At 46.5% G+C, this 24,895-nt stretch overlaps 1 protein-coding gene across 6 annotated transcripts in view; it reads left to right on the forward strand.

The window, feature by feature from the left end:
- Positions 1 to 24,895, forward strand: part of TRIM37 (tripartite motif containing 37) — a 1,151,903-nt gene that overhangs the window by 414,205 nt on the left and 712,803 nt on the right. For all 6 annotated transcript variants that reach the window (XM_086954978.1, XM_086954980.1, XM_086954981.1 and 3 more), the window contains exons 9-10: positions 20,371 to 20,495; positions 20,986 to 21,036. In XM_086954978.1, coding sequence (XP_086811104.1) covers positions 20,371 to 20,495; positions 20,986 to 21,036 — 176 coding nt within the window. The remainder of the gene's footprint in view (positions 1 to 20,370; positions 20,496 to 20,985; positions 21,037 to 24,895) is intronic.

Raw genomic sequence — 24,895 nt, forward strand, 5'->3', positions numbered from 1 at the left:
AGACAATAACATTACATCCCAGTTTAAAGCTAATTTCAACAGTTTTAATCGTAACCCCGTCCCACCTCGCAAAGTTGTTCAGTGCTCTGTTACATATACAGTGTAAGCGTAAATGGAAGCCAGGAATGCAAGGTCAGTTAAGTGCGTGTAAACATCGTGACAGCGCCTTTATGTAAGCCTCCTGTACACAATAACATTACATCCCAGTTTAAAGCTAATTCCAACAAAAGCATGGCGGTGAAGGAGCACACATTGTAGTCGTAACCTGTCCCCCCCTCGGAAAATTAATACGCAGGAGTAGGCACTGTTGATCAGTAGCTTAATATAATGCTACGGCGCGTGATAACATGTAAGGCCCCTGAACGCAATGACATTACGGCCCTTTTCTGTTGCACTTAAAGCATTTTTTAATAACAGATGGGACCTGCGCGCCCAGAAAAGTTGCCCTAAAAGCATGGCTGCGAAGAAGCGCACACTGAAGTTGTAACCTCGTTCCTCCTCACAAAGTTGGGGAGATGTGTTGTGGCTGCCTGCTGTTCATATGGCATCGCTGGTGTGGTTCCTCTGAAGCTTTGTCACAGCAACTTGTTAATTTATGTTAGTTGGAGCGCCCCCGGCCGTGATTGCATTTGTGGTAAACTTTGGCGTTAGGTGAACTCAATTTTATTGCAAGTGGGGGAAATGTGCTGCCTATGACTGCAGGAAATGTAATGGAGCGGGGTCGTAATTTTAAAGGCAGGATGCTTAGTATATTTATAATGGTGGTAAAGGGAGAGATAAAGAGGGGAGAAAACAGAGATGGTGACTAAAAGCAATGTGTAAGAGGATAAACTGTGCATACCGTTCGTGGTTTCGTTGGACGGCGGGAGAGAAAGGACCGGGCATGTGAGAAGCAACGGTGCTTAACAGAACAGGAGGAATCGCTGTGTCACATGCTTGTCCAGCCTAGGCTGCATGGAGGAGTATATAAAATAAGGAACGGGGTGTGCCTAAAGAGGTAAGGCACAAGCGGAAAATATAGGTTCAATAGGCCAGGGCGCGGTCCAGATCGGTCAAGCGTGAGAGGACAAGGAAGGAATGGTTGCCGGCTTGAAAGTAGATAAATAAACCGACAGCTTGAAACCAAGCGGAGCGGGGGATATATACATATATAATTCAGGCGGGTTGTGCCTGAAGGTATAAGGCACAGTGGGCGATGGGCATGCACAAGATCAAATGGCGCGGCCGCAGCGCTAGCAGCAGACGAGCACTCGGTGTGCACACCCACTCACTCTACGCAACCCAGAGCTTTTCTGGCAGATTCCAAAGCCAAGTATGCGGCACGACAAGTTCGAAAGAAATCACCACAACCCCGGAAGTGACCTTTACACCAAGGTGCATTGACGTTGTCTCATTCAAAGTAAAGTTGATAGTCACTTTCCTGCACTATACATAACCACGCCTATTAAGTGACCTTTGTTAATCCCTTTGTTCTGCTCATTCAATGAAATCAGGCACTGATGGGATTTTGGGGAAAAAGGCAATGTACCCCAGAAGTTGGTATCGGTTGAAAAAGACATACTCTCCCCTTTACAAACAAGCGCGGCCGCCGTGAAAGTGAAAGCGATCGCGCTAAGGCCACACTAATTAACACAAGCATTGGCCGCATACGCGCCTCGCGCTTAAAGTAAAACAAGGGAGCTTTTAAATGCCACATAGAGAAGAAACAGCCAGATATGTTTTTCCCCTACTCTCTCTCGTTGAAGCCTGAAAGCTGAGCCGGCAGGAGAGTTTGCCAGCTATCGGCAGTTGTGGAGATATTTTAAGATGCCTCAAGAAAGGACCGCACAGAGGAGGTGGCATGAGAAAGGTTATATTTACAAAAAGCCAACATTTTAGAAGTGAGCGGCCGCGCTCATAAAACAAGCTCTTGGCATTGCTGAAGGGGGGGGGGGGGGGGGTGAGGAGGAGAAATACGAGGCACGGCCTGGCGGCCGTGAAGTGTGAAGCAGTGGGCGGGGGAGCGGACCCCTTTGAAGTGGGAGGCAGGCGGCTCAGAAGCAAATGGTAAAAAGCGCGTGCATATGCACATGCACTCAATGTAATCCGCGATGGTTTCAAAGCTTATTTGGCCCATAATACTCTTGTCTATTTATTCCTTGCAGAATAGAATAGTCGAGACCTAATAAGTTCAAAGATTGCTGACAATTTCTTTATTGATTTGGATTGGTTTTTATTTATTATTTGAGATTGTTGTTCCTAGTGATTTTTGGACAGAGTGTAAAGCTGCAGAGTGTAGAGCTCAGTTCTCATATTCAGCAAAGTGTAAATGCAGGCAAACCAAGAGTATTGATGATATTTTGAAGTGTGATAAATGTTTTAGTGGCTGTTTTGATGCAAAGCAGAGGATTACGGAGAAGTTGATGATTACATAGACCAAGCAGATTCAGAGAAGCAACAGAAATTACGTGATTGGTTCTGATTCAAATTTAGTGCTGCCTTCTAATTCTGGAATGATTGCATCCTATGCAAGGTGCTGAACTGAGCAATGAGATGTTGCAGATATAGGATCATGGTAGAGCGAATATGAATAATTCTGGAGGGAAGGCAAATGTTAATTTTCTGAAGAAGAACACTGCTTGTCATTTCTGCAGTAGAATCAGGGATTGGAAGCAAAAGTTTAGACAGACTCCTGATTGAATACAGAATTAAGTTGTTCCTTAGATGCAGCAATATGCAAGTCAAACACAGATGGAACAGACTCCTACACAGAATGTGAAATATCGAGGGAAGTTCCATTTGAATATACCTGTAGCTCCAGTGGTGCAGCAAAACATGAGAGCAAATGTCATATAATCCAAAATACCAACAGAATCGATGGATTATAAATAATGATGACCTCAGTTTTCATCGGAGATTAATTCCCAATGTCTTTTCATAAGAGGGGAAAAGGATTGCATGATTGGAGAAGTCTTACAGGTATACCAGAGTGGCCTATAGGTAGGCGGTAAGGTGAATGGCCACCCTGTATCACTTCTGATCGATACTGGTGCTACCCGCTCTACAGTTCGTGCTGTTGAGGTCCTAAACCTGACTCTTGGGGGAAAAAAGCACAAGTTGTAGGCATTAGAAAAATTTGCAGTTATCCTGTAATTCAGTTTTGGTTGAATACATTGATGTTCAAAAATCAGAGTGAGAATGGACACTTGTAACTGCGTTACCTAGGTTTAATCTGTTTTTAAAAAAACCTTCATACACGCAATGGTAAGATCGTTAGCGGTATATCTTGATTCTCCGCTTATACACATGCGTTATTGCATCATCATTGGGTTTCTTATTTGTGCTGTATGAAAGCCTCTAGCCTGAGGCAACCTCTGGTTGACGCAGTAATGTCCAGAGAATAGGTAATGACCCTCAAAAATTTTAAAAATCAAGCCTACTCCCTTTAGTAACTTTTAATAAAAATTGGGTGAGGGATGTTGTTAAAACAAATAGGTGGGTATACTGTTGGATCATGTTACTAGATCCTGTCATACCACTGTCGACATGTTTCTGCCCCACCATGCCCAGCCGGGTCTATGGGGCATTCATCAGGACTTTAAAACAAATAGTACTTACACGATTTGTGTAGTAATTTAAGTGGTTTCTATGTAGCCACTGTGTTTCTTTTGGAGTAAATGATGTACCTGTAAATACAGAGACAAAAGCAAACTAACAATGCGGAGTACGTATATAGCACACACAGCACTTCTTCATATCTAGTTCTTTTCTCAATTTGAGTTAAACTATGGTTGGCCTATTGTAGCTTCAATATCTACTGGGAAAGTGTGGTTATGGGGACTATCATGGTTCAGCTATATATGAAGGATAGTTAAAAACTGGCTGGTCTGATGTTTTTGGCCAGTTTAGTCAGAGTATTACAATATTGAGAATCTGTCTTTATTCACTAAATTCGATATTATTAAAAATGTGTATAGGAGACTGATGGCGTTGTCACCCGTTTGCCGATTATTAACATGAAAAATGTTATTACCTCTGTTAATTCTCATGCGCGTTGCTTCAGCGGTTAAGGATACACTGATCCCAGGCTGAAAGAAGTGTGGCTCACTGGTTAGAGCAGGCAGACCCTGAAGCAGAGGTCAGACCTGTGACCAGGGTTCGATTCCCGACGCGGCAGGGTCTTGAGCTCAAATGTCCATGGACTCGATAATTCTCGCTTCGGTGTCTGACCTAATCATGGGTTCACACTCTGCAACTCTGGGCGGACTCACCCTATCTCCTGGAATCCCCCAGCCCACCAGTGCGCCTGACATCGTAATGCCTGATTATGTTTAAGAATGTTTCCTTCATTGTCATGAAAAAAGTGCTCATAGTCAGTTTAAGCCAAAAACACGAAGGGATGACGAGACATGTTGCTTATTTTTCTTCTGTTAGATTCAGTAGCTGTAGCTCCTCCTGGTTGTTCTTGTATCTGTTCTCATCGAGGTGATGGGCTCAATATAAAGGCCTTGATAGTCCACCCATCTCTTCCAGATTTTAGAGTGTTTTATTTGCAGGCCTCCCGAAGCTTTAAATAAAGGCAGCTCAATACCCATGCAGTGGTCCATCCCCTTTTTCAAACAACCAACAGGGGGAGATATCACAATTTATGTGATATCACAATTTAGCGATATCCCGTTTTGCCAAAGTGAGGCCCAGAAACAGTAGGTGACGCTACGCTGCATATGCCGGGTCTCGCCTATCCCCGTACCACCATTCATTGAGCACCAGTAGATGGGAAGCAGCATAGTAGGATTGCATGTCTGCGGTGGCTATCCCCCACAATATATGGATTGAAAGTATGTTCACAAGCCCACCCGAACGGAGCCGCCCCCCGAGAAACTGCCCCAGCTTCGCATTTATATGTTGGAACCACACAGTCTGTATCAGGTATGAATAGTTCTGTATCTGGTAAAAGAGACTAGGGAGAGATAACAGATCTTCCAAATATGGACAGAGGCAAATGCGACTAGAACTGTATCTCGTCTTTGACTTGCGTCCACAAAGGGGCAAGATTCTTCTCTCATGACGTGTGTTGGTGGGCCGACGGAAAGACAGCCAGGTGTGTTAGGCCATCTTTGGTGACCGTTACTTCCTTTGACCATGCACCTTCAATGGCCATAGGATTTATTTTGAAATATTTATAAATAGGCCAGAGGTTAAAACCGGATTAATACATAGCAGTCTCAGGTCTGTCATACTGGGGTCAGGAAGAAAAAAATAGGGTGTCTTCTGCATATAGTGCTATGCGATCGGACTTTTCTTGACCACTCGAATCCACACACGTGGGCATCGATCCTGACCCACGCCGCCATTGGCTCTATCACTAGCGCAAACAGGTATGGGGATAAGGGACTCCTCTGACTCGGTACCTCGCCCTATAAGGAGTGTGGGAAACGGACCCGCTACTTGCACCCATGCTATGAGGTCTATATACAGAAGGTGCATGTACGATAGGAAGCGAGGGCCTATGCTGAGGCATCACAGAAGTGCAAAGAGTTAAAGCCAGCTAAGCGAATCAAATGCTTTATGTCTGCTAACAGTGCTGCAGAGCGATTGTGGCGTTCTATCGCCGCTATGACATTGTGGGCACAGCATGCAGCCCACCTGGTCTGGATGTATCAGCTCTGTTATATATGCCAATGTGTGATTAGCAAGAGATTTAGCAAGAAATTTGGCCTCAACATTGAACAAGAAAATGGGAGGGTACAATCTGTTGTTCGGGGGTTCGACCGGGTTTGAAGAACACCACCCCTTTGGCATGTCTCCAATCTGGTCGAAGTCTGCCCACTTGCAATGTGCATTAACCACCTCGAGGTAGTGGGCACCAAATTGGGTTTGATACATTTAAAAAAAACTCCCATGTGAAGCCGTTTGGGTCCAGTGCTATGCCCATGCGCTAGTCAGTTAGCGTGGCACCCAGCTCCTCACTTGTGAGGGGGGGGGTCTAATTCTCTTCTTGCCGCATCTGACAAAGCCTTGTATAGATGCTTCCGGTATTGCTTCCGGTATTATCTCCCTTGGGGCATACAACTCCGTATAATCATTTGCAAATCTAGCGGCAATCTGGGAGGGATCGCTAAGCACCTTGCCATTCATGTGCTGGATTTATCTCCCCACGGAAATATTCTACTCCGAGATGCCAGCCACGTCAATCTAGCCTCGTCCAGTAGTTCGCTTGCATATATCTGATGCGTAAGGAGCAGTTGACGACGCGCTTGATTCCAATTCTCTCTTCATCCGCGCTGCTCAAGTCTATGATTTGGGCTTTGGTGTGTATTTGTGTTTCACGGCAGTGCTTGCATTGCGCTGCACAAAAGGAGACATCTACTCCTTGTAGCGTCTGTTTCATGGCATCCCACCGAGTCTCGGCAGACTCCACATACCCTATGTTATCAGTAAGATATTCGGCAATCGCTTGATGCAATGTGTCCTATATTGTTGATTGTGTAGACGACAAGCAGAAATACAGCAACGAAAGGTGGGGCTATTGGGAACGATCCGAAGCCCAAGTAACACTGGGGAGTGATCAGTAGTATCTCCACTTTTGTTACCCTGTGGGTGTACCCAGAGGGCACGAATATGAAATCTAAGCGGGAAAATCAGTTGTGTACCCCCAGAATAATATGTTTATCCCTAGTCCATTGGGTGAAGTCTTCTCCAGGTGTCTTTCCAACCCAGCCCGTCCACTAAATATTTCAAGCGTGAGACCGGGGTCATTGTGGTCCTCCGGTCTTTCGCCACCTGTCTCTAGTCGAGTGTAACACGTCATTCCAATCCCCTCTGACTGTCAGTCAGTTGGGTATCTCTGTCCATAACGTCATCAAGTGCTCCAAAATGGTCCAGGTGTGGGGTGCATATATGCTAACCAGGACAATTTGTTCCCCATATATTGTGCCCGTTATAATATTGTACCGGCCTTGGGAATCTATCTAGGATCTAGCATATTTAAAGGAACCCTATGATGAATCGGGATGGCGACTCGCCAGAAGCCCCTAACGAGCCCCTAGTGGAAATCCTGGGCGCACCCAAAGCGGGAGACACATGGTGTTTTGGTACCCAAGAGGTGGGGTTTCCTGTAGCTGTAGGACGTCTGCCTGGTATCGTTTAGCCTGGCAGAGAATAGCACCCTTTTTTATCTTTTTCCTGGACACTTCTTACATTCCAACTAACTATCCGGATCCCACTCCCCGGGGCAGCTGTCATACCTGTGGGCATAGGGTCGGGCGGTGTATATGTAGTAGAGTTGACCTGTGTGTGGCCTCGACTGGGGGAGTACCGTTTGTATGGTGGTAAGACAGCACATAAAACAAAAATAACTTTCCCAACTACTCCCCCTCTCCCTCCCTCCCCTATACCTAAAAACGATTAAAGTATATGTTGTCTTTCAATCTGGCCTGTCTCAGGATAGTGACCCAAGCATGATAATTCAGGATCGAAGCTATAACAGGTCTTCGTCTAGCGCCAGGAAGGGTTTTTTGAAGTAGTGCCCTGTGCACTCGCTCTATATTGAAGCATTGAGACTGAGAATCAGGGGGGAGCCAGTCCATGAGCCATGTATTGAGGAATTTCTTCATATCATCTTTCTTGCAGCCATCGGGGAAGCCCAAAAGACGAATGTTATTCCTTCGGCCCGTATTTCTGCATCCTGCACCCATGTCACCAGGCCTCCTGTAAGGGTCTCTAAGGTACACACCATTTTCTGCAGGGAGATGATGGTGTCTTCCACCCTCGACAGCCTCGTTTCGGTGTGCGTAATCCTGTCAACTGCTTTTTGCAGGTCCTGGCATATGAGCATGACGTCGGAGCTCACCTCACCTATTTTGGCATCTAACATGTCTCTAGATTGTTATAGCAGACATCAATGCTGCAGTATCTATCATGACACTAGTTGAACCTCTGGGGTCTGGTTTCTGGGCTCCCGTACCCGTGTATCGATTCATTGTGCTCCGCTTAGTGATCACTCTCTGCATTTTACCCTTACATCATCATACGTTCTTATGCAGGTCTATATACCAGTCCGCGGGCTGCCGCAGGCGTTGTGGGAGCCCTGGCTGGATGTATGTTTTCTGCATAGATGTGTCGGTGGGGGCGGGGGGATTCCTTTGTCCCGAGGATGCGGCCCAATTGTCTTCTTGATGGATAAAGGCTGCAGGGGGAGCCGCAAGCCGCACCAGGACCTGGCCCGACCGCCTACGCAGGTATGTGTATAAACTACTGTCCGCTGGGTGTAGTGGGTGCCTGAGGCAACTGGATGCAACTGTGTCTCTAGTGCCAAATTTGTGTTGCTCCCTCCTGCTCTTCGGCGTGGATCGTGGGTGTTACTGGCAGCTGGAGGTAGTGTTCGTCTGATGAAGCAGAGGGCAGCTTGATCTCGAAAGTACAAATTTATGGTGCCCCCTCTGGCTCTTGATTTGGGTAGACCGCCTCTCCTGTCTATGCCTTCTCAGCACAGGCCAGGGTACGGGCACAGGATACTGAGGCCCCTGGGCTGTCCCCGACCTCCTCCTCCCGTACTGCCGCTTTACCTCAGCATCTCCCAGCCCACATACGGTTTTTACTGCAGCCTAACTGGCTGCAGGAGCCATGGATTGCCCGATAGCTGTCTGTCAGGCATGCCAGCAGACCTCACCTGCGGCATCTGCACTATTGGGTGCTACCAGGGTGCTCCCTGCACACCTCTCTGCGAGTGGGCCTATTGGTGGCTCTACCATGCCACTCACCAGTCTCCTCTGGGTGTCTGCAGTTCCACAGCCCAGGACGACAGCGGGTCAGCTCCTGTCTACAATCACCCCATCCTGGGAATCTTGCAGCCTCACAAAAGGCATGTTAAGGAGCTTGTTTTACCAGAACTAATCATATAGTATAGGTTAAACGAAAAAGAAACACAATGTAGTTATAAAAATAGTTATATTTATCATGCACATTCACTAACACATTAGTATATCTCCTACCTGGAGATATCATCACAATATTTCAAAAGTAGAATAGGTAAGTAGCACAAATACACAGTGGTCTCCAGGGGGAGACAAAACCATATACTAAGAAAGTAGAATGCGAACTGCGACCAAAGTCGAGACTTGGACCAAAAGACTCAGAAGAGCTGGGGACCCAAGGAACCACCCAAGGTAAGTACCCAGAAACCCCACAACGGCTGTTTGCAGAGTGAAAAAACAGCCGCATACTCAATGCAAGTCAATGTGAAAGACATGGTTGCAGTTTTCAAGAACAAAGACCCTTCCTAATGGACCCTGTAGAATCACTGTGGAAGATGGAAGTTTGCAGAGTCTTCCCAACTGTGGATACCCTAGGAACCAGGATACCTACACCAGGGAAATCGGGTGCATAGGTGCAAAGTGACATCGGAAACCATCGTAGACCACAATTGAGGACTTCAGTAAAGATGCCGCTGGTGAAGAAGGTTAAAGAGTCCGGTTGAATCCAAGGATGGATTCTTGAAGAGGAGTACCTGCAAGCAGAGGGGACAGAGTCTGAGCCACTTTGGAGTGACCAGGTGGCACAGAAGATTAGTGACCACCGATGCCGAAAGATGCAGGAGAGTTCACTGTGCCTTTATCGCTGCAGCTGTGAGGACCAGGCGACGCTGTGGAAGACCGGGAGCGGTTCACGAGCTGTCCACGCCGGAAGTCTAGAACCAGGGGCTCTGTTTCCAGTGGTAGCACCAACAAGCCTTGGCAACAGCAACAGACGTGGTAAAAAAGAAGGTCCATGGTCGTGACCAGCAAGGTCCAAGGGACTCACCAAGGGCAGGAGATTCAGAGCAGGCCAGAGCAAGCAGGAGGGCCCACTGAAGCCAAAGAAGACCCTCGAGGGCCCACAGGCCGAAGGCACAGGAGTCGCAAGAGGAGCTCGAGCAGCTCACCAAAGGTGCAGGCCCACGGTGCAGAGGATATGGTGAAGACGATGACTTTGGTAGTAAGAGATGCTGGAGGCTGGAGTTTCTTGGAGCCTGAAGATCTCTGGAGGACAGTTTCTACAAGCCTTGGCAAAGGCAAGTTGGCGCGGTGTACAGAGGTTCTCTTCCAGCCGTTCCGTCGAGTGATACTGGCCTAAAACTTGCTGAGAAGACAGTGCAACCCTCGATGGAGTTGCAGAACCATCATCTTTGTTGCTGAACCTTTCTGAGTCTGTGGGAGCTCAGGAGCAGCAGACCGATCAGCTTTGTTGCGGTGCCTGCAGATGCAGGGAAGGGACTCCTTCACTCCAGGGCAGATTACTTTGGTTGCCTTTTTTTCCCACAGGCCTGGGTACGAACCTGGATAAAGCATAGACACAGAAGGCGGGGAAGACTGGCAGGATGACGACACAAAGAGCAACAGGAGTCTTCCTTGATGCAGTCTCGATTCCAGGCGAAGTCCAAGGTTCCCAGATGGTTGAAGTTGAAGTGGTTTCGGATCTGAATCTTTTCCCACAACAAATCTGAAGAGCCACCAACAGGTAAGCCCTTACGTACCCTAGAGAAAGGGTTGGCACAATTCATTGATCCCTCCCAGAGGAGGGGCTGGACAGATGGGGGTATCTCCCATGTCTTTTGTCCAGTTTGCCCCTGTACTCCCTGACCTGGTTTCAACTGGAGTATGCAAGGAGGGCACCAAATGTGTCCTTCAAAGCAGTCTAGTGGTGCTGGTGAGCGCTCTTACCCCAACCCAATAAACGATGTTCTGTCTGGGAGTTGGTCACACGTTCCTGTGACAGGAAACCTATTGTTCTACCTTCCCCTGCTCAAGCTCAGCTCAACAGCAGGAGGGCAGAATCATGTCTGTGGTCAGCAGCAGCATTAGCTTGTTGTTAGACCCTGAAAGGCTGGTACCGGGAATACAGGAGCCCCCCGTTACCTGGAATGCAACATCCAACACTGGAATCAGTGTTTGGGTAAGATTACAACATGGTTGATACCATGACCGTATTCGGTCCAGCCACTATATAGTTAGACATCTCGTAATTGACTTAATGCTGTCTATATGTATTAAATGGCTGACCTCACTTGCAAAGCCTGGAAAATCGACCCTGGGGTTTGTAGGGGGTGTCCTGCTCATGCAGGGCACCCACCCTCACACTTATAACCTAGCACCCTGCCTTCAGGATTGAAAGGCCTGCCTTAGGGGTGAGTTATAGGTTGTAAGTACAGTGACCTTGGATATAAGGAAACAAGTTGTACCATAAAGCCATCAGGACTGCTCGGAAAAACCATATTGCAGCACAACTTATAGAGGCAGGGAAAGATTCTAGAGTTTTGTATAACATCTTACAAACCTTTACCAGTCCTGCAGCCTGTGAGACTGCTGAGGTAGCCACCCAAGAGCTGTGCAATGAGATCTCTACCTTCTTTATGAAGAAGATAGAGGCTATCTATGAGAAGATAGTGGCCTCAAAGACGGCTGAGGGAATGAATAATAACAACAGATCCCAGTCGAGTGTACAATCAGGACCACCTACTCAATGTCTCTCTAGCTTTCCTCCTATCTCTTTGGAGGAGGTAATCTCTTTGGTTGCACAGATCAAGAGTGGAAGTCCTTATGATAGCATTCCTGCCCGTATCTTGCCTAAGCTGGTAGAAGTTCTTGGACCAGAAATCCAGAACTTGATTAATCTTTCCCTTTGTACAGGGCAGGTCCCTATGGACTGGAAGAGGGCGTTAGTAAGGCCATTGAGGAAAAATACTGCCATTCCCTGGACGGAGTTGGCGAATTTAAGGCCCATTTCTCTTCTCCCCTTTTTGGGGAAAATTATAGAGAAATATGTAAATCGCCACCTATCCAGCTATATTGAGCTGGAAGGCGGTCTGGATCCATCCCAGTCGGGCTTTAGACCAAGACACAGTACTGAGACCGCCTTGCTGTCAGTCGCAGACGATCTACGCATGTTCCAGGATAAAGGTCATTCTGTTATCCTGGTTCTGCTGGATCTGTCTGCGGCGTTTGACACCGTGTCATACGACATCATGACAACCAGGCTAGTTAATATCGGCCTGGAAGGCAAGGCGCTGTCATGGCTGAGGAGTTTCCTGACAGGTCGTACCCAAAGGGTCACCCTGGGGGATTATCGGTCAGAGGAGTTGGAGATCTCTAAGGGGGTGCCACAGGGCTCCTGTCTGAGCCCTACTCTTTTTAATATCTATGTGGCCCCCCTAGCTAACATCATGAGATCGTATGGATTTATTCCTGTGTCATATGCAGATGACACCCAACTCCTCTTTCCTTTTGAGACCCTTACGGTGGAGGTCAGGAACTCCTTTGCTCAGGGGATGAAGGCGGTGGCACACTGGATGGCATCTAACCTCCTGCAGTGTAATGTTGCAAAAACGGAGGTGATGCTGTTCGGTGAGGCCAAACTTCTGTGGACCCCAGACTGGTGGCCTCAAGATCTTGGCCCGGCTCCAGAGCCCAAGCAGGTAGTGAAAAACCTTGGCGTCCGACTTGATCAGGAGCTTTCATTAAAACATCATAGCAATCAAGTGGTGGGCTCCTGCTTCCATATCATCGGGATGCTACGAAAGGTATTTCCTCTACTACCAGACTCTACTAGGAGAACTTTGGTGCAGGCCCTAGTATTGAGTCGCTTGGACTACTGCAATGGGTTGCTGCTGTCAACAAATGAAGCGGTAATCTCTAGACTCCAGGTGGTCCAGAATACTGCTGCCCGTCTGGTCCTGAACCAGCCCTCTCGCACCCCCTCTAAACCCCTTCTGGAGAAGTTACATTGGTTATCCATCAAACAGAGTGTAAAGTTTAAGATCTGCTGTACAATGCATAAGTGTCTACAGGGAAATGGTCCAGCATATTTGATTAAGAAATTCTCCTGGTACACACCGACACGCTCTTTGAGATCTAGTGAGCAGGCATTGTTACAGATTCCAAAATTTAGAAAAGTAAGACAAGGGGGAAGATCTCTTACGGTTGCTGGTCCAACCTTGTGGAACAGCCTCCCACTGTTTCTGAGACAGTGCAAGGACCACCTTCCTTTTAGGAAGCAATTAAAGACATTCCTTTTTCAAAATTGATCTATGTTTATGGTTAGGGTCCGCTATTTGCTTTTCTTTTTTGGTCGCCAAAGGCGCGGAGATACTCCTTCGGGAGGTGATCCTAGCGCGGTATAAACACGCAAATAAATAAATAAATAAATATCTGTTGTGAGTGGTACTAGCACCAGCTCACACAGGCTGCAACAGCAGACCTCTAGTCACAATTCGAGTGGTCTCTCATAGGTGGCATAATACATGCCTCAGCACATGGGAGACCCCTGGTGTACCCAAGTACCATATTCTAGGGACTTAAAAGGGTACACCAGTGGCCAATTGGGAAGGTACGAAAGTACATACCATAGTCCAATTTAGGGAGAGAGCACAATGACTGGGGTCCTGATTAGCAGGATCAAAATCAGACTAGTCAGAAAACAGCTTAACACTCAGGATTAATATGCAACAATAACTCCTCTCACTAGTCGGGAGGGATTAGCCAACAACAACAACTTTATTGTATGATTAATTAAAATCCTTTACAAAAACGGCAGAAAGTGCACATTTAGAAAAGGTAATAATAAAATACATAAAATCTGAGTAAAACAACATGTTTAAACTGCGAAGATAATATAAAGTAGCAGAACACAAATGACTTAGTACCAAAAAGAGAAAGGGGAAAAAAAAGCGGTCCGTTTAGAAACTACGCATGCAGGGTTTGAAATGTGGAGGATGTGCAAAACTGCTAGGGGCGTCCTGTTCCTACCAAACATTAGTATGGACATTTATTAAAAATGCGTTGATAAGTAATTGCAAGTGTCAGTGGTACTTGAAGCATAGTTTATTCAACTGTCACTTCTCTGGCTGATCGTATGAGCATTTCAGCAGCCGCAAAAAATCCTCCCAATTAGTGCCAGCTCCTTCGGGACTGTGGTGGTGTAGATATGCCTTAAGACCTCCTTACATGATCTAACGCCGTGATGTATAAGCATGGTTCTTAAATACAAGCGCCTTGGGGACAGCAAGGCTGGGCAGCAGCAAATAACATGCTCCGCAGATTCTGTGTGGTGTTGACACAGACAACAGCCGGAGCCCCTTAATGACCAGTTGTTCCAGTGGGCTCTATAGTCTTGTAAAGGCAAGGTTAAGAGCCTCACTCTCATGACATTTTTTACGACTTGCCTTCCAATACCTTCTTTTAAGTAGGGCTGACATGTAGTACTTTCATGTGAGTTAACAAGGCCTTCTGCACCCAGAACTGATCTGATCCGTTCAAGGTCTTGTTGCCTCGAGATGTTCTTGCCACACTTTTTTAGCAGGATCTTTAAATTATACTTTGGTAATGGGATGTCTGTAGAAGGTTCGATTGATGTTCCCAATGTTTTTTTAGCAATCAAGAGATACCTCGCCCAGCAACTGTTGTTATCTGTACAGACCACCTGTAAAGCTGCCCTGGTTGTGCCCGGGCATGCATTGATCACGTTGTGTTGGAGTTTGACTGTCTTTTTTACATTCAATGTCCATTGCTGTGATTATGAACTCTAGTCTGATCAGTAAACGCCTGGTCGTGTAAGGGAGCTTGAAGGCTTTTCCATACGCCATTGTGTATAGACCCTCCAATGTTTTGGTCAACAGACCATGAAAGACAAGGTGGCCATAGCGGAGTGTAGGCATTAGCTTGGCTTGCATAACTCGTCGGATCCCCTTCGTCGAGTGGCTTACAAGCTTGTGGTCTAATTTGCACAAGCCATATGTTAGCTTATCTGTAAATTGTACTCCTAGGTAGGTGTACTTGTTGGTCGTGCTTATCCTTAGAGACCCCAGCTACCATGCCAGTATTTGTTTTTTTGGCTTGTGACCATAGATCAACACTTTAGTCTTACATGCATTAGCTGCAATCTTGTTTTCCATGTTCTAATTATGTAGCGTCTTTAATGCCCTTTTCATGCCAATTCTTGTATGGGCCAACAAAACAAGATTGTCCGCGTACTGCATAATTAGCAGTCTAAGGTGACCCAATTTTGGAGGAAAGATGTTAGTTTTTAACAGTGCTTCTCCCAGATCAGCAGTATATAAATTAAACAGAGTAGGGGCGATCACGCAGCCCTGTTTTATCCCCCTGTTTGTGAAGATCTTGGCAGTTGTGCATGTACTAGTGAGCTTTACTCGCACCCACGTGCCGGTGTAGAGTGATAAGATGGCTGCAAGCAGTTTCCGTGGTAAACCCCACTTAGCCAATTTTGTCCACAGATCAATTCCATCAAAGGTGGCACTGTAGTCCACAAAACATGCATTTAATGGAGGGGAGGTGGCCCCAGTTGCCTTCGTTACCAGATATGAAAGTGCGATGGCGTTATAAATGGTCAAAGAATTTGGCCGAAAGCTAGTCTGGTAATGCGGGATAACTTGATTTTTTGTGATCCATGACTCTAGCTCTTTCAAGAGCGTTTTTGCAAATGCCTTCCCTTCCACGTCCAGTAATGCAATCAATCTATAATTCCCTGGGTCAGAGGCATCCCTCTTTTTATGAATGGGATGTAGAATGGAGCCTTTCCATGAATCTGGAACAGCAGAAAAGTTATAGCAATGATTAAATAAAGTTTGAATGTAGGGTGTCCAGTATTCACGATCTTCTTGAATATATGCCCAGGCAGCCTGTTAGGCCCCGGCACCCCATCCTTCCTGATGCCCTGGATTGGTTAGTGTTTCCCTTTCTGTTTGGTAAGGATCCACCTCGTTAATTAGCCTAATGATCCTTCTGATGTTTATATTTTTATCCTTTTTTTTCTTTTTTTTGGATTGACATACTGGTTAATTACTCTAAGTTTAAACGGAGTGCTCTCTTCTCTGAACCCATTTATTGTTATACATTGGAGATCTGGTGCCTGCATGGGCCAGTCCTTGATTTGTAGTTGCAGGTTTAATTTTGCGAATATCGAGATCCCACCACTTGGTCTTCCGAAGATGTCTTTTTTACTTGCCATTGTATGGATCGCCTGGTAGCCTTTGATGTAGTTGGCTGTTTCCAACCAAGTTTCCTGCAAGCATAAAATGCCTCCAGTCGTCAGCGTTTTCATGGCTTCATTATTGGTCATGATAGACTTAAACCCTGCCACGTTCTTGCTGATAAGCCTAAGCTTAGAGTTTAATATCTCAGTTTTAGTGCCTCTATGATTGTATATTTTAAACCTCCCTACTGGGCCACATTGTTGAGAACCATGCGAGTTTGGTGTTTTCCTTATACTAGGAATTTCCACAATCCTTGGAATGCAATGCAGAAGTAAGCCATGCCCAATCTTCCTGTTTGTTGACCTAGGAGATGCTCACCTCCTTGCAATGTCTGGTGGTGGTACCTTTATGTTGCTCAATTTTGATGTCATTGTTGAATGATTGACTTGAATTTGTATTGATGCCCCTTAATGTACTACACTGTGGGCGAGGCACTTCTCGGATTTGTGACCTCTGAAGTAGCACTTGTGGGTACTTTTTAGTTGGACAACTGTCTATTTGGATAACCCAATCCTTAAGTGTGTCTGTTTCTGCCATTATGTTTTGGATGTCTAGTTTATTGAGCCACTTTGTTAAGGTCTACTCCTTGTTCCCTGTCCAAGTGTATTTTTTAAAGTGAACCGCTGCGAGTTGGGCAGGTGTTAGATAGGCCAATGAGGGTATGCTTGTCAGAAGATACAGAATGTTTGAACGATTCAGGATATCACCTGGACGCCTTGTCTCAAATTCAGGGGTAAAAATCAACACAAACTCCACGTCTGCACGAGGATCTAGAGCTACGACATTTTCCATACCCTCGTTGCTCGGCCCGTGATATGTTTGTGCTGTGAGCATTGTTTTGCCGTTATTCCGGCCGAGCACAGCGTTTGCTTCCTTTTCTGAGTTAATATTAGGATAGCATGGCTGCTCATGATTCTGACTGCTTTGACCAGGTGCAGAAGTCTTCCTTACTTGTATTATCTCTGTTGGTTGTGTGGGGAGAGCACTTGCTGTATTTTGAGCTTTGCATTGGCATTCTGTATGAAGTTGGTGGATTTTCGCTACACGAGGTTCCTTCTCAGTTGCTAATGACATTAGCTCAATTAATCTCCTGGTAGCTTTTCGCTGAGCATCTGAACTGTTGGGTGGGAAGACGTATAATTGCTGGTGTCTAGCCTAAACCTTGGAGCCTGATTTTCTTTCCCTCTCAATGGCTCTGCTCTAAGGTCACCGTTTTCTAGTCTATTGGCAGGATTGCCTAACTTAGTGATCACCGTCTCACCATATGTTTTTGCTTGTGGATTTAAGGGGATTTGTATGTTGCAGGGTAATACATTTTCCTTGTGTGGGCCTTCCGTATGCTGCAATGGCAGACATGTTTTCCCAGAAATGTCCTGGCAATTGTTCGTTGGATAGTTTGGATGAGGAACTGTTTCTCATTTGAAATATAGGATAAATCATAGGACCCTCATTATTGCTGGCATTACCAATGTCAGCCTGATTGCCGGGTTGGATTAAAGTGTTATTTCATGCTTTTTTTGCATAGTTAGCATCCCCCTTTCCATTTGTTTGTTTTTAGAGCTTTCTGAAGTTTTTTCTTTTGCCTTCTGGATAACTGCCCGTCAGTTGCCTTTTGACCTGTGTTCTTGGTTTGGTTAACCTCCTCTATACTGGGTGCGGAGCTAACCCTTTTAACCGGGATCTTGCAGATATTTGTAGCTTCGTTATCATAGTCCATAGCTGTAGAGATATTTATGACTCCGGGGCCCCAGCCATGGTCGTCCCATTTCTACGGAATATTTCCTGTTTAATGTGGCATTTATCCATGCCTCATTGCATTGTTTTATTAACATTGCCAGCAAATCTGGGAGTGTGGTTAATTTCTCCACTATTGCTTCTCTGAAGTTTTTTGCTGGGCTTGTGGTGCTCCTAAAGCCCCTTGCGCTGACAACCAGCTGATAGACATTGCGGCTGATCATGTCCACTTTTTAGTTAATTATCCGGACTGTTTTCGCCAGCATGTGTATTAAATCCACCTGGATTTCTAGTTTGTGTGATTGCCAGGCTTCAAGTAAGGATGAATTTATTGTGTTCAAGATGTATTCGGGCCATGCTTTTCGTTAGTCTCTTGTTCATCACTCTGGGCTCTGCAGTGTCTGATAGTTGTGGCACCTTGAGAGCCCTCTCCCAGTAGCTGCAGTTTAGGGTGTGCTATAGGTATTATTTTTGTTAATTCTGGGTATGCTAAATCTAAGATGCTAGCGGCACCTAATTGTTGTTGTCTTTGTGCCCTGCCTTGATTACTGGGCGTGGAGCAATAAGTGCTCCCCTGACCGCCTGGATTGATAAAGGCATCCGAATTGTCCTGTAGCTGGTTGTTTAAGTGGTGGTGGACTAGAGCCTCTATGACAAAAGCGTTCTTGGTGGACCCTGAGGTATGTTTAATGCTTCAACATCATTTAAAGTTGATGATATCTCTATAATTTGCTCTGGCCCATGATCCTCTGATTCATGGTTTTTAAATTTAGCAGTGGAATTTTTGATGAGGTTGTTAGCCTTGTCTGCCTGCTCTACCGTTTCTGCAGGTCTCGCTATGTCTGAAATTAATGTCTCCTCCAGACTGTCCTGGACTGTACTTTTTAAGTTGTGCGGGTTATCTTTGGCCAGTGTTACTAGCTCCTGGCTGTATGAACTGAGATTGGGCTGATTTCTATTGTACTCCCTTCTTTCATCTCGTGGGCCTTATGAGTGCTGTGGGCTTCTATTTTTTGTCTTGTAAAATATTGGTGGATCTGGGGACCCCCTGTTGTTGGTTTGCAGGCCTCTCGGTTTTTAGTTGTGGTACTCATTTTCCCGGCAGCAATGCTGTATCCTCGAGACACAAATACTTTATGCGAATACTTCCAGTTAGTGTGAAAGGCAGAGAGCTCTAGCCTTACCCGCGTTCCCATTCTCTTGCCCGCTCTCTAGACTTCTGCTGCCTCAGAAGGCAGTGCCGAGACACTATTTGAGCTTGCGCTTGCTGAGCTTGTGCTGGCTGGTTCATTAACTCAGTAACGCAAGTAGAATCTAATAAGCAGGTGCTGGATCCTGATTATAGAAGTTGAAACGTTGACCGTTGTTTAAGCCTGTCTGCTAATCTGTGGCCCGTAGTTTAAGACGTTGCAGGTGCTAGTTCCTGTTATAATTGTTGAGAATGTAGTTTTAGCCGTCCACCTATAATGATTGCCTTTTTAATGAGCTCACTACAGGGTTTGTCAGTAAATAAGTCTCTAGCACTATGTATTGACCCCCCAGGCAACGTTTAACTGTAAATTGAGGGAACAGAATTCTGGCCCGTTCCAGGCAAGATGGGTCTGGCTCCTTGTGAGGCAAGAAGCTGTTTGAAAAGGCTAACCGAGCCCCTCACCTCATCTCATGCTACTGAGGCTGATCTCGCCCAGCCAGCACCTCTCCTCTGTTGTACCCCTTTGATGCTTCACTTCACTAGTAGCCCCCCTCACTGCGTTAATAATAATGATGAATAATGGTGGGGGTGGTTTGCGGCCACTGTGCTGAAATTGCCCCCTTACCCTCTTGCAGCGGCTCTCAGGTGGTGCTGGTGTTTAACAGGAAACAGCTTGCACAGCGCTCAACAGGAAGCTCACCTTTGCCCAGTTCTAGTGGTTTGGTCTTGGTCTTCGAGGCGATTCGGGAGCAGATTTTTCAACGTCTTCTCCTGATCTGCTACTGTGGCCCTTAGTCTGCGACCTGAGCAAAGATGTGGGCAGACTCAGCTGAGAACACACGTGAGAGCAACAATGACTTCAACAGAGAGCCTTCGCTGCCTGATGCCCGAGCTGAGCAGGACTGGGCGGCTCCAGAACACCACTGCGCTGCTGCTGCTCCGATCCCCTCATAACTGGGACAGACTGAGGCGATGACCAGGAGAGGACTGGGGGAGAACTGGAGGACGGGCTGGGGGGTAGATGGCGGCGTGACAGAGTTCTATCCACACAGCTTTGCTCCGCTACCCGCCTGCTACTCGCGACACTGGTGTCCTCGGCTGATGCAAAACACGGGCCGGATTCAATCAAACATGGAGATTTTTGTCCATGTTGGTTTCGTCAAACTAGTGAAATCCATTCTGAGAGAAAAGGTTGTCAATATTGGTTTGATGCTCCCATGTTTGTTTTTCATGTAAAACATATATGACCAAATTCCTCACCTGAAGATGCCTGTGGTGGTGAACTATTATTACAAGTGAGTAAACATTCCTTGATTACTCCTATGTTTTGGGGCCCCTGTGCACCTGGGCAGGACAAACTGTTTGCTCTGGGCTAACTAGTTCCAAATGGATCTTGTAAAGCTTATCACCTTATTCCAGTGTAATTCTATTTCTTCCACAGCTGCGTTCTTGTAGTAAGAGTGAGCTGATCTCGAAGAGTGCAGATATTCTGCAAATGTTCCAGCAGGTTCACCGCAAGCCCATGGCCTCGTTTGTCACTACTCCTGTACCGCCAGACTTTAATAGGTAATAAGAACTTATGGTTTTGTTGTAACTTGCTGCTCTTGTTCTTTTGGTTGTTTGTTTCTTGTAATATTTTAAGTTGGAAATCCTGATTTAGGATTAATAATCTTATTATCTAAATACCCCAGCCAATCTTTGGGTTTGCTTTGTGCCTTTGTGGAATTTTATGGTTCCAGCTTAATGGTGGCTGCTCCTAAAGTAGAGCTAAGCAGTTTAGTAACATGTCTTTCTTCATGATACCTATGTTTTGCATTATGCAATGTTAATTTTAGAGCACTGCCTTGATGGCACCAATTGTCAGTAAACACTTTTAGGAACTGACCAGTGAGTGTTGTGTGATTTAATGATGTATGCTTTGTTGCTCATGAGTATACGTATAGATTGTTTTCTTGTCTAACTCTATGTGATGTTTTTACTAAGACTATGTAAAATGTAAATAGTTGTCCATTTTATTAATAGTTTTGTCATTAAAAACCTGTTTTCACCTTCACAGTGAGTTGGTCCCAGCCTATGACTCCTCCACGTTTGTTCTTGAAAATTTCAGGTAAGCTTGCTGGCTTCGCAGTGATTTGCTTGGGTTTAGGGATATTTAACTCCTTGCACAGAGTATTTTTTGGGCGGTGGACAAGAATCTGAAATACCACTGATTCAGCTGTGCATGATTGTCTTCTTTTTGTTTTTGTCCAGCCATCTAAATCCCATATTAAGGTTTTCTGTGTTTTGAAGGGGAGCTGGTCTAGTAGATGTCAGTGTTTCAACTAGGAAATTCTAATTATGAGGAAATGTATTATCTACCTTTCATATAGATTGTATTACCTGCCTGATATCTGTGAGCTTAGAAGCTGGTTAGGGCCAACACATAGTGCGTTTTTTGTGTGTGTGTTTCTGAGATAAACTGGGTTTTGGCACTGTGTTGTTCCTTGTAGTATATCCAAAATTATTTTTATGTGAAAGATTTATAGCAACAGTTCATCCATACAAAAATTTCGGCCAATACTTTTCACGTCGCCTGGTGTTAGGAGCGCTTATGCGTTGCTCTCGCCATGCGAGGGCCTTTTGGAATCAATACGGATTCCAAAGCGTGCATGCGGACGGACAGAAGATGTGCACGCGGGGACTCGATGCTTCACAGGCGACGTGACACACAAGGGGATTTTTTTATCGAGACATCCTTCTGCCGTCACTTGTTTGTTTTCCCTGGAAGAAAGGATGCATCTTAATACCTTGGGCTAACAGGATTGTTAATGTGCAATCCCTGGTCACACAGCAAAGATGCAGTTCCTCCCAATCTTCTTCCTTCCCATTCTAGCTCTGGTCCGCGCGGGCACTGAATTATTCATGAGTGCTTCTCTGCATGTGAGAAGGGAGAGGGGCTCGTGCGTGCACGCAGCGCACTCTGTGCGTGTGCCAGGGAACTGCCGCGGACCTCAGCTCAGCGCCAGGATTAAACGCCGGCCCGGCCGTCTTTGTTCTGCTGTCGGTGCCTCCTGCCTCCCACCTTCGAGGCATATGTGTGTCCTCCGTTGCACCCATACCTTGAGGGCGAATAGCGGCGGCGAGCAGTGCCACCTGACTCCATGACACACAATTGGAGGGTGCGTTGGTTTCTTTATCTCCTCTTAATATTCCTTCTCAATTTGTAGAACGCGCGTCACACAGGAACCTGTGGGGGAGGGGTTGGGGACGCACATCTTGGCTGGGTGGCTCATGCTCGTCGTTGTGACTGTTTATCTGAGCACGTGAGTGAGCGGCTCGGGGCACTGTGGGTAGCGTGGTGTGCAGCCTGCTGTCAAATGGCAGAAGGTAGAATAAAGGAGGGGAGGGCTGTGCGCCACGGCGAATTCTAGCAGGTGCAGGCTTTCAGGATACACGTGGAAGCTATGTTTTCACATCGGAGCCCTCAACCTATTCAGTCCTCCATCATGGCTAGGGAAGGAGTGAAATGCGAAGAAGGCATGTTATTTCTCGAGTTACGTAGCTCATTGTAGTGATGGCTGTGTTTTTGTTCACAGATTGTTGACAAGCTTTGTAGTAGCACATGACAATGCTTTTCCAATACATTTGGTAAGTTAATTTCATTTCCCGTGGCCACAGTGGTTATAAATCGATTTCCTATTGTATCATTAGGAAAGTAGCTACATACATTTCCTGTTCGTGTTGATGTCTGTTTGAACCTCCATGTATAAGTTTACTTTGTATCACTTGCAAACTATATGATCTTTTGACTCATGAAAACATATCCTGTCTGCTAAACTGTTGCTCGCTAGTCTAACTTACATTTCTTGAAACTACAACATCATGTTACACATATATTTTCTGCAACAGTTTGATGATTTGTGCGTTTATTTACCATATAGTTTCCCTTGAATTGCTCTTATAAACCCAGAGGTTATCAAACCCTGATTGTATGATTTCTCGCACTTTCTTTTATGCATATGGCCCTGTTCTCCATCGCTTGTTTTTGTTACTGCTTCATAGTAACTGTAAACATTGCCGTTAAGTGGGGGACGGACACACTACCAACAACAGATTAATAAGGAAAAGATTAGTAAACAAATCTGAGATACCCAATAAAAACAATATGAGACAATGTACAAAGTTTGAGAGTAGGGTGAACTTGGGTGTCGTCATATGCAGTGAAATTCGCATCGTACATAAGCCTGAAGGGTCCTTATCAGCGGTGAATGTCTGTGAATCTCTAGTTAATTGAGATATTCCTGGTCACATGCTAATGATTAAAGTAGTTGTCTCTCACAGTGTGCTTGACAAGTCTTTTTGTTTTGCATTTATCTCTGTGTAACATGCTAGTTACAGGTTCTCATCCAGGAAGGGGCACACACAGCCTTTCAGCTGCTAGATGCTGATAAAGCGTGTCGTAATACATAGGTATTCATAGCACCTTTTATTTAGAACATTAGGGTAGTGTGAGTAAATCAATCTGTACAGTTTTGTGATATTTATGTGTTCGAGGCATGTGGGCTGCTGAATTCATATCTGTGCATAGATCGCCGCCTAGTGTTGGGTCCGGATGATTGCACATTGTTGTCCCGGAAGAGTCTTCGAAGTATCACGAGATAGGTGGCTCCTCCCCTGGACTACAGTGCGCATGGGCATCGCCTCCATCCCCAGATTGTTTTTTTCCGCCATTGGGTTCGGATGTGTTTCGGTTCCCTCTGTCGGAATCGATAGTTGTTTAACTTTCCTTACTTGAGACCAAAAGGTCTTTAGGATTAGCGTCGGTATTGTCCATCGTTCGGGTTTGTTTATTCCTCAGCTCCGAACACTTGCTGCCCTTCCGCGTGCTCTCGGCGCGGACGGGCCTACACGACGCTCCAGACTACTTAACATGGAACGAACTCCGTTTAAGAGGTGCCCGGTGTGCACCTCAAAGTATTCACACCTCGACGTGCACCCAGTATGCAACAAGTGTTTGTCGCCGGACCACGGTGAGGCCAGGTGTATGGCCTGCTCCAAGTTCCGGTGTAAGAAGACTCTCAAACTTCGTCGGGCCGCTAGACTCCAGGCCCAGTTGTCAGCGCCCCCGCCAGACAACATCTTCGAGGAAGAGGTTGATGACGACACAGTCTTACAAGTTTCGGACTCCAGCCCGGCGTCAGAGGATGACAACTACGACGCGGGGGACGAGGAGTTTGAGGAAGTCGTCGGAGAGGTAGGGGACGACGACGGGGCCATTGCCACCGTGGAGGATAGCTCAGAGGAGGAGCATCCTCAGACTGACTCAGGGGTCAATCCCCATTATACGGCCCAAGTCGAGGGATCGCCTTCGGGCCTTACCCAAGACCTCAATACTCGTCCCACGGCCCCGCCTCCGGGCCCGGCCACGGACATTGGTGATGCGCAACTCCCGGTAAAGAAACCGAAAGTGAAGCCATCAGGGTCCACACCAACGGTATCGAAACCGAAAGTGAAAGTCGCACTGGTGGGACAGAAGGCTCCAGAGGCCTCAGCGCCTAAAAGGTCCAAAATGGCCGCCGACATCAAGAGCCACGCCAAGATGGCCGACCCGAAGACCCCGGTGTCGAAGGCGAAGACGACCGACGCGGCCGCGTCGGCGCCGAAGATGGTCTAGGTCGATGACCCGAAAAAAGCCTCGAAGAAGCGTCAAGACGACCCCAAAGCTCTGGCTGCGCCGATTCCGGTCGTCAAGGCCAAGGGTGGTGATGTGTCGGCTCCGAAGACCGTGCCTTCGATCGCCGACCCTATTCCGGACTCGGGGGAATCGCTCGGGCCGGGCCAGCCCTCCCCGTCCTTAACCAAAAAGGTCACGGAATCCCTTCAACGTATTCGGAAGGACGCATTGGCTCCCGAACCGAAGGATGTGGTGCCGAAGCCTCCACAGAAACCGGCAAAGGCGCAAACGCCGATCCACTTCACGCTGCCGC

Source organism: Lissotriton vulgaris, chromosome 2_1 (genome assembly GCF_964263255.1).
Source record: "Lissotriton vulgaris chromosome 2_1, aLisVul1.2, whole genome shotgun sequence".
Classification (NCBI taxonomy): Eukaryota; Metazoa; Chordata; class Amphibia; order Caudata; family Salamandridae; genus Lissotriton; species Lissotriton vulgaris.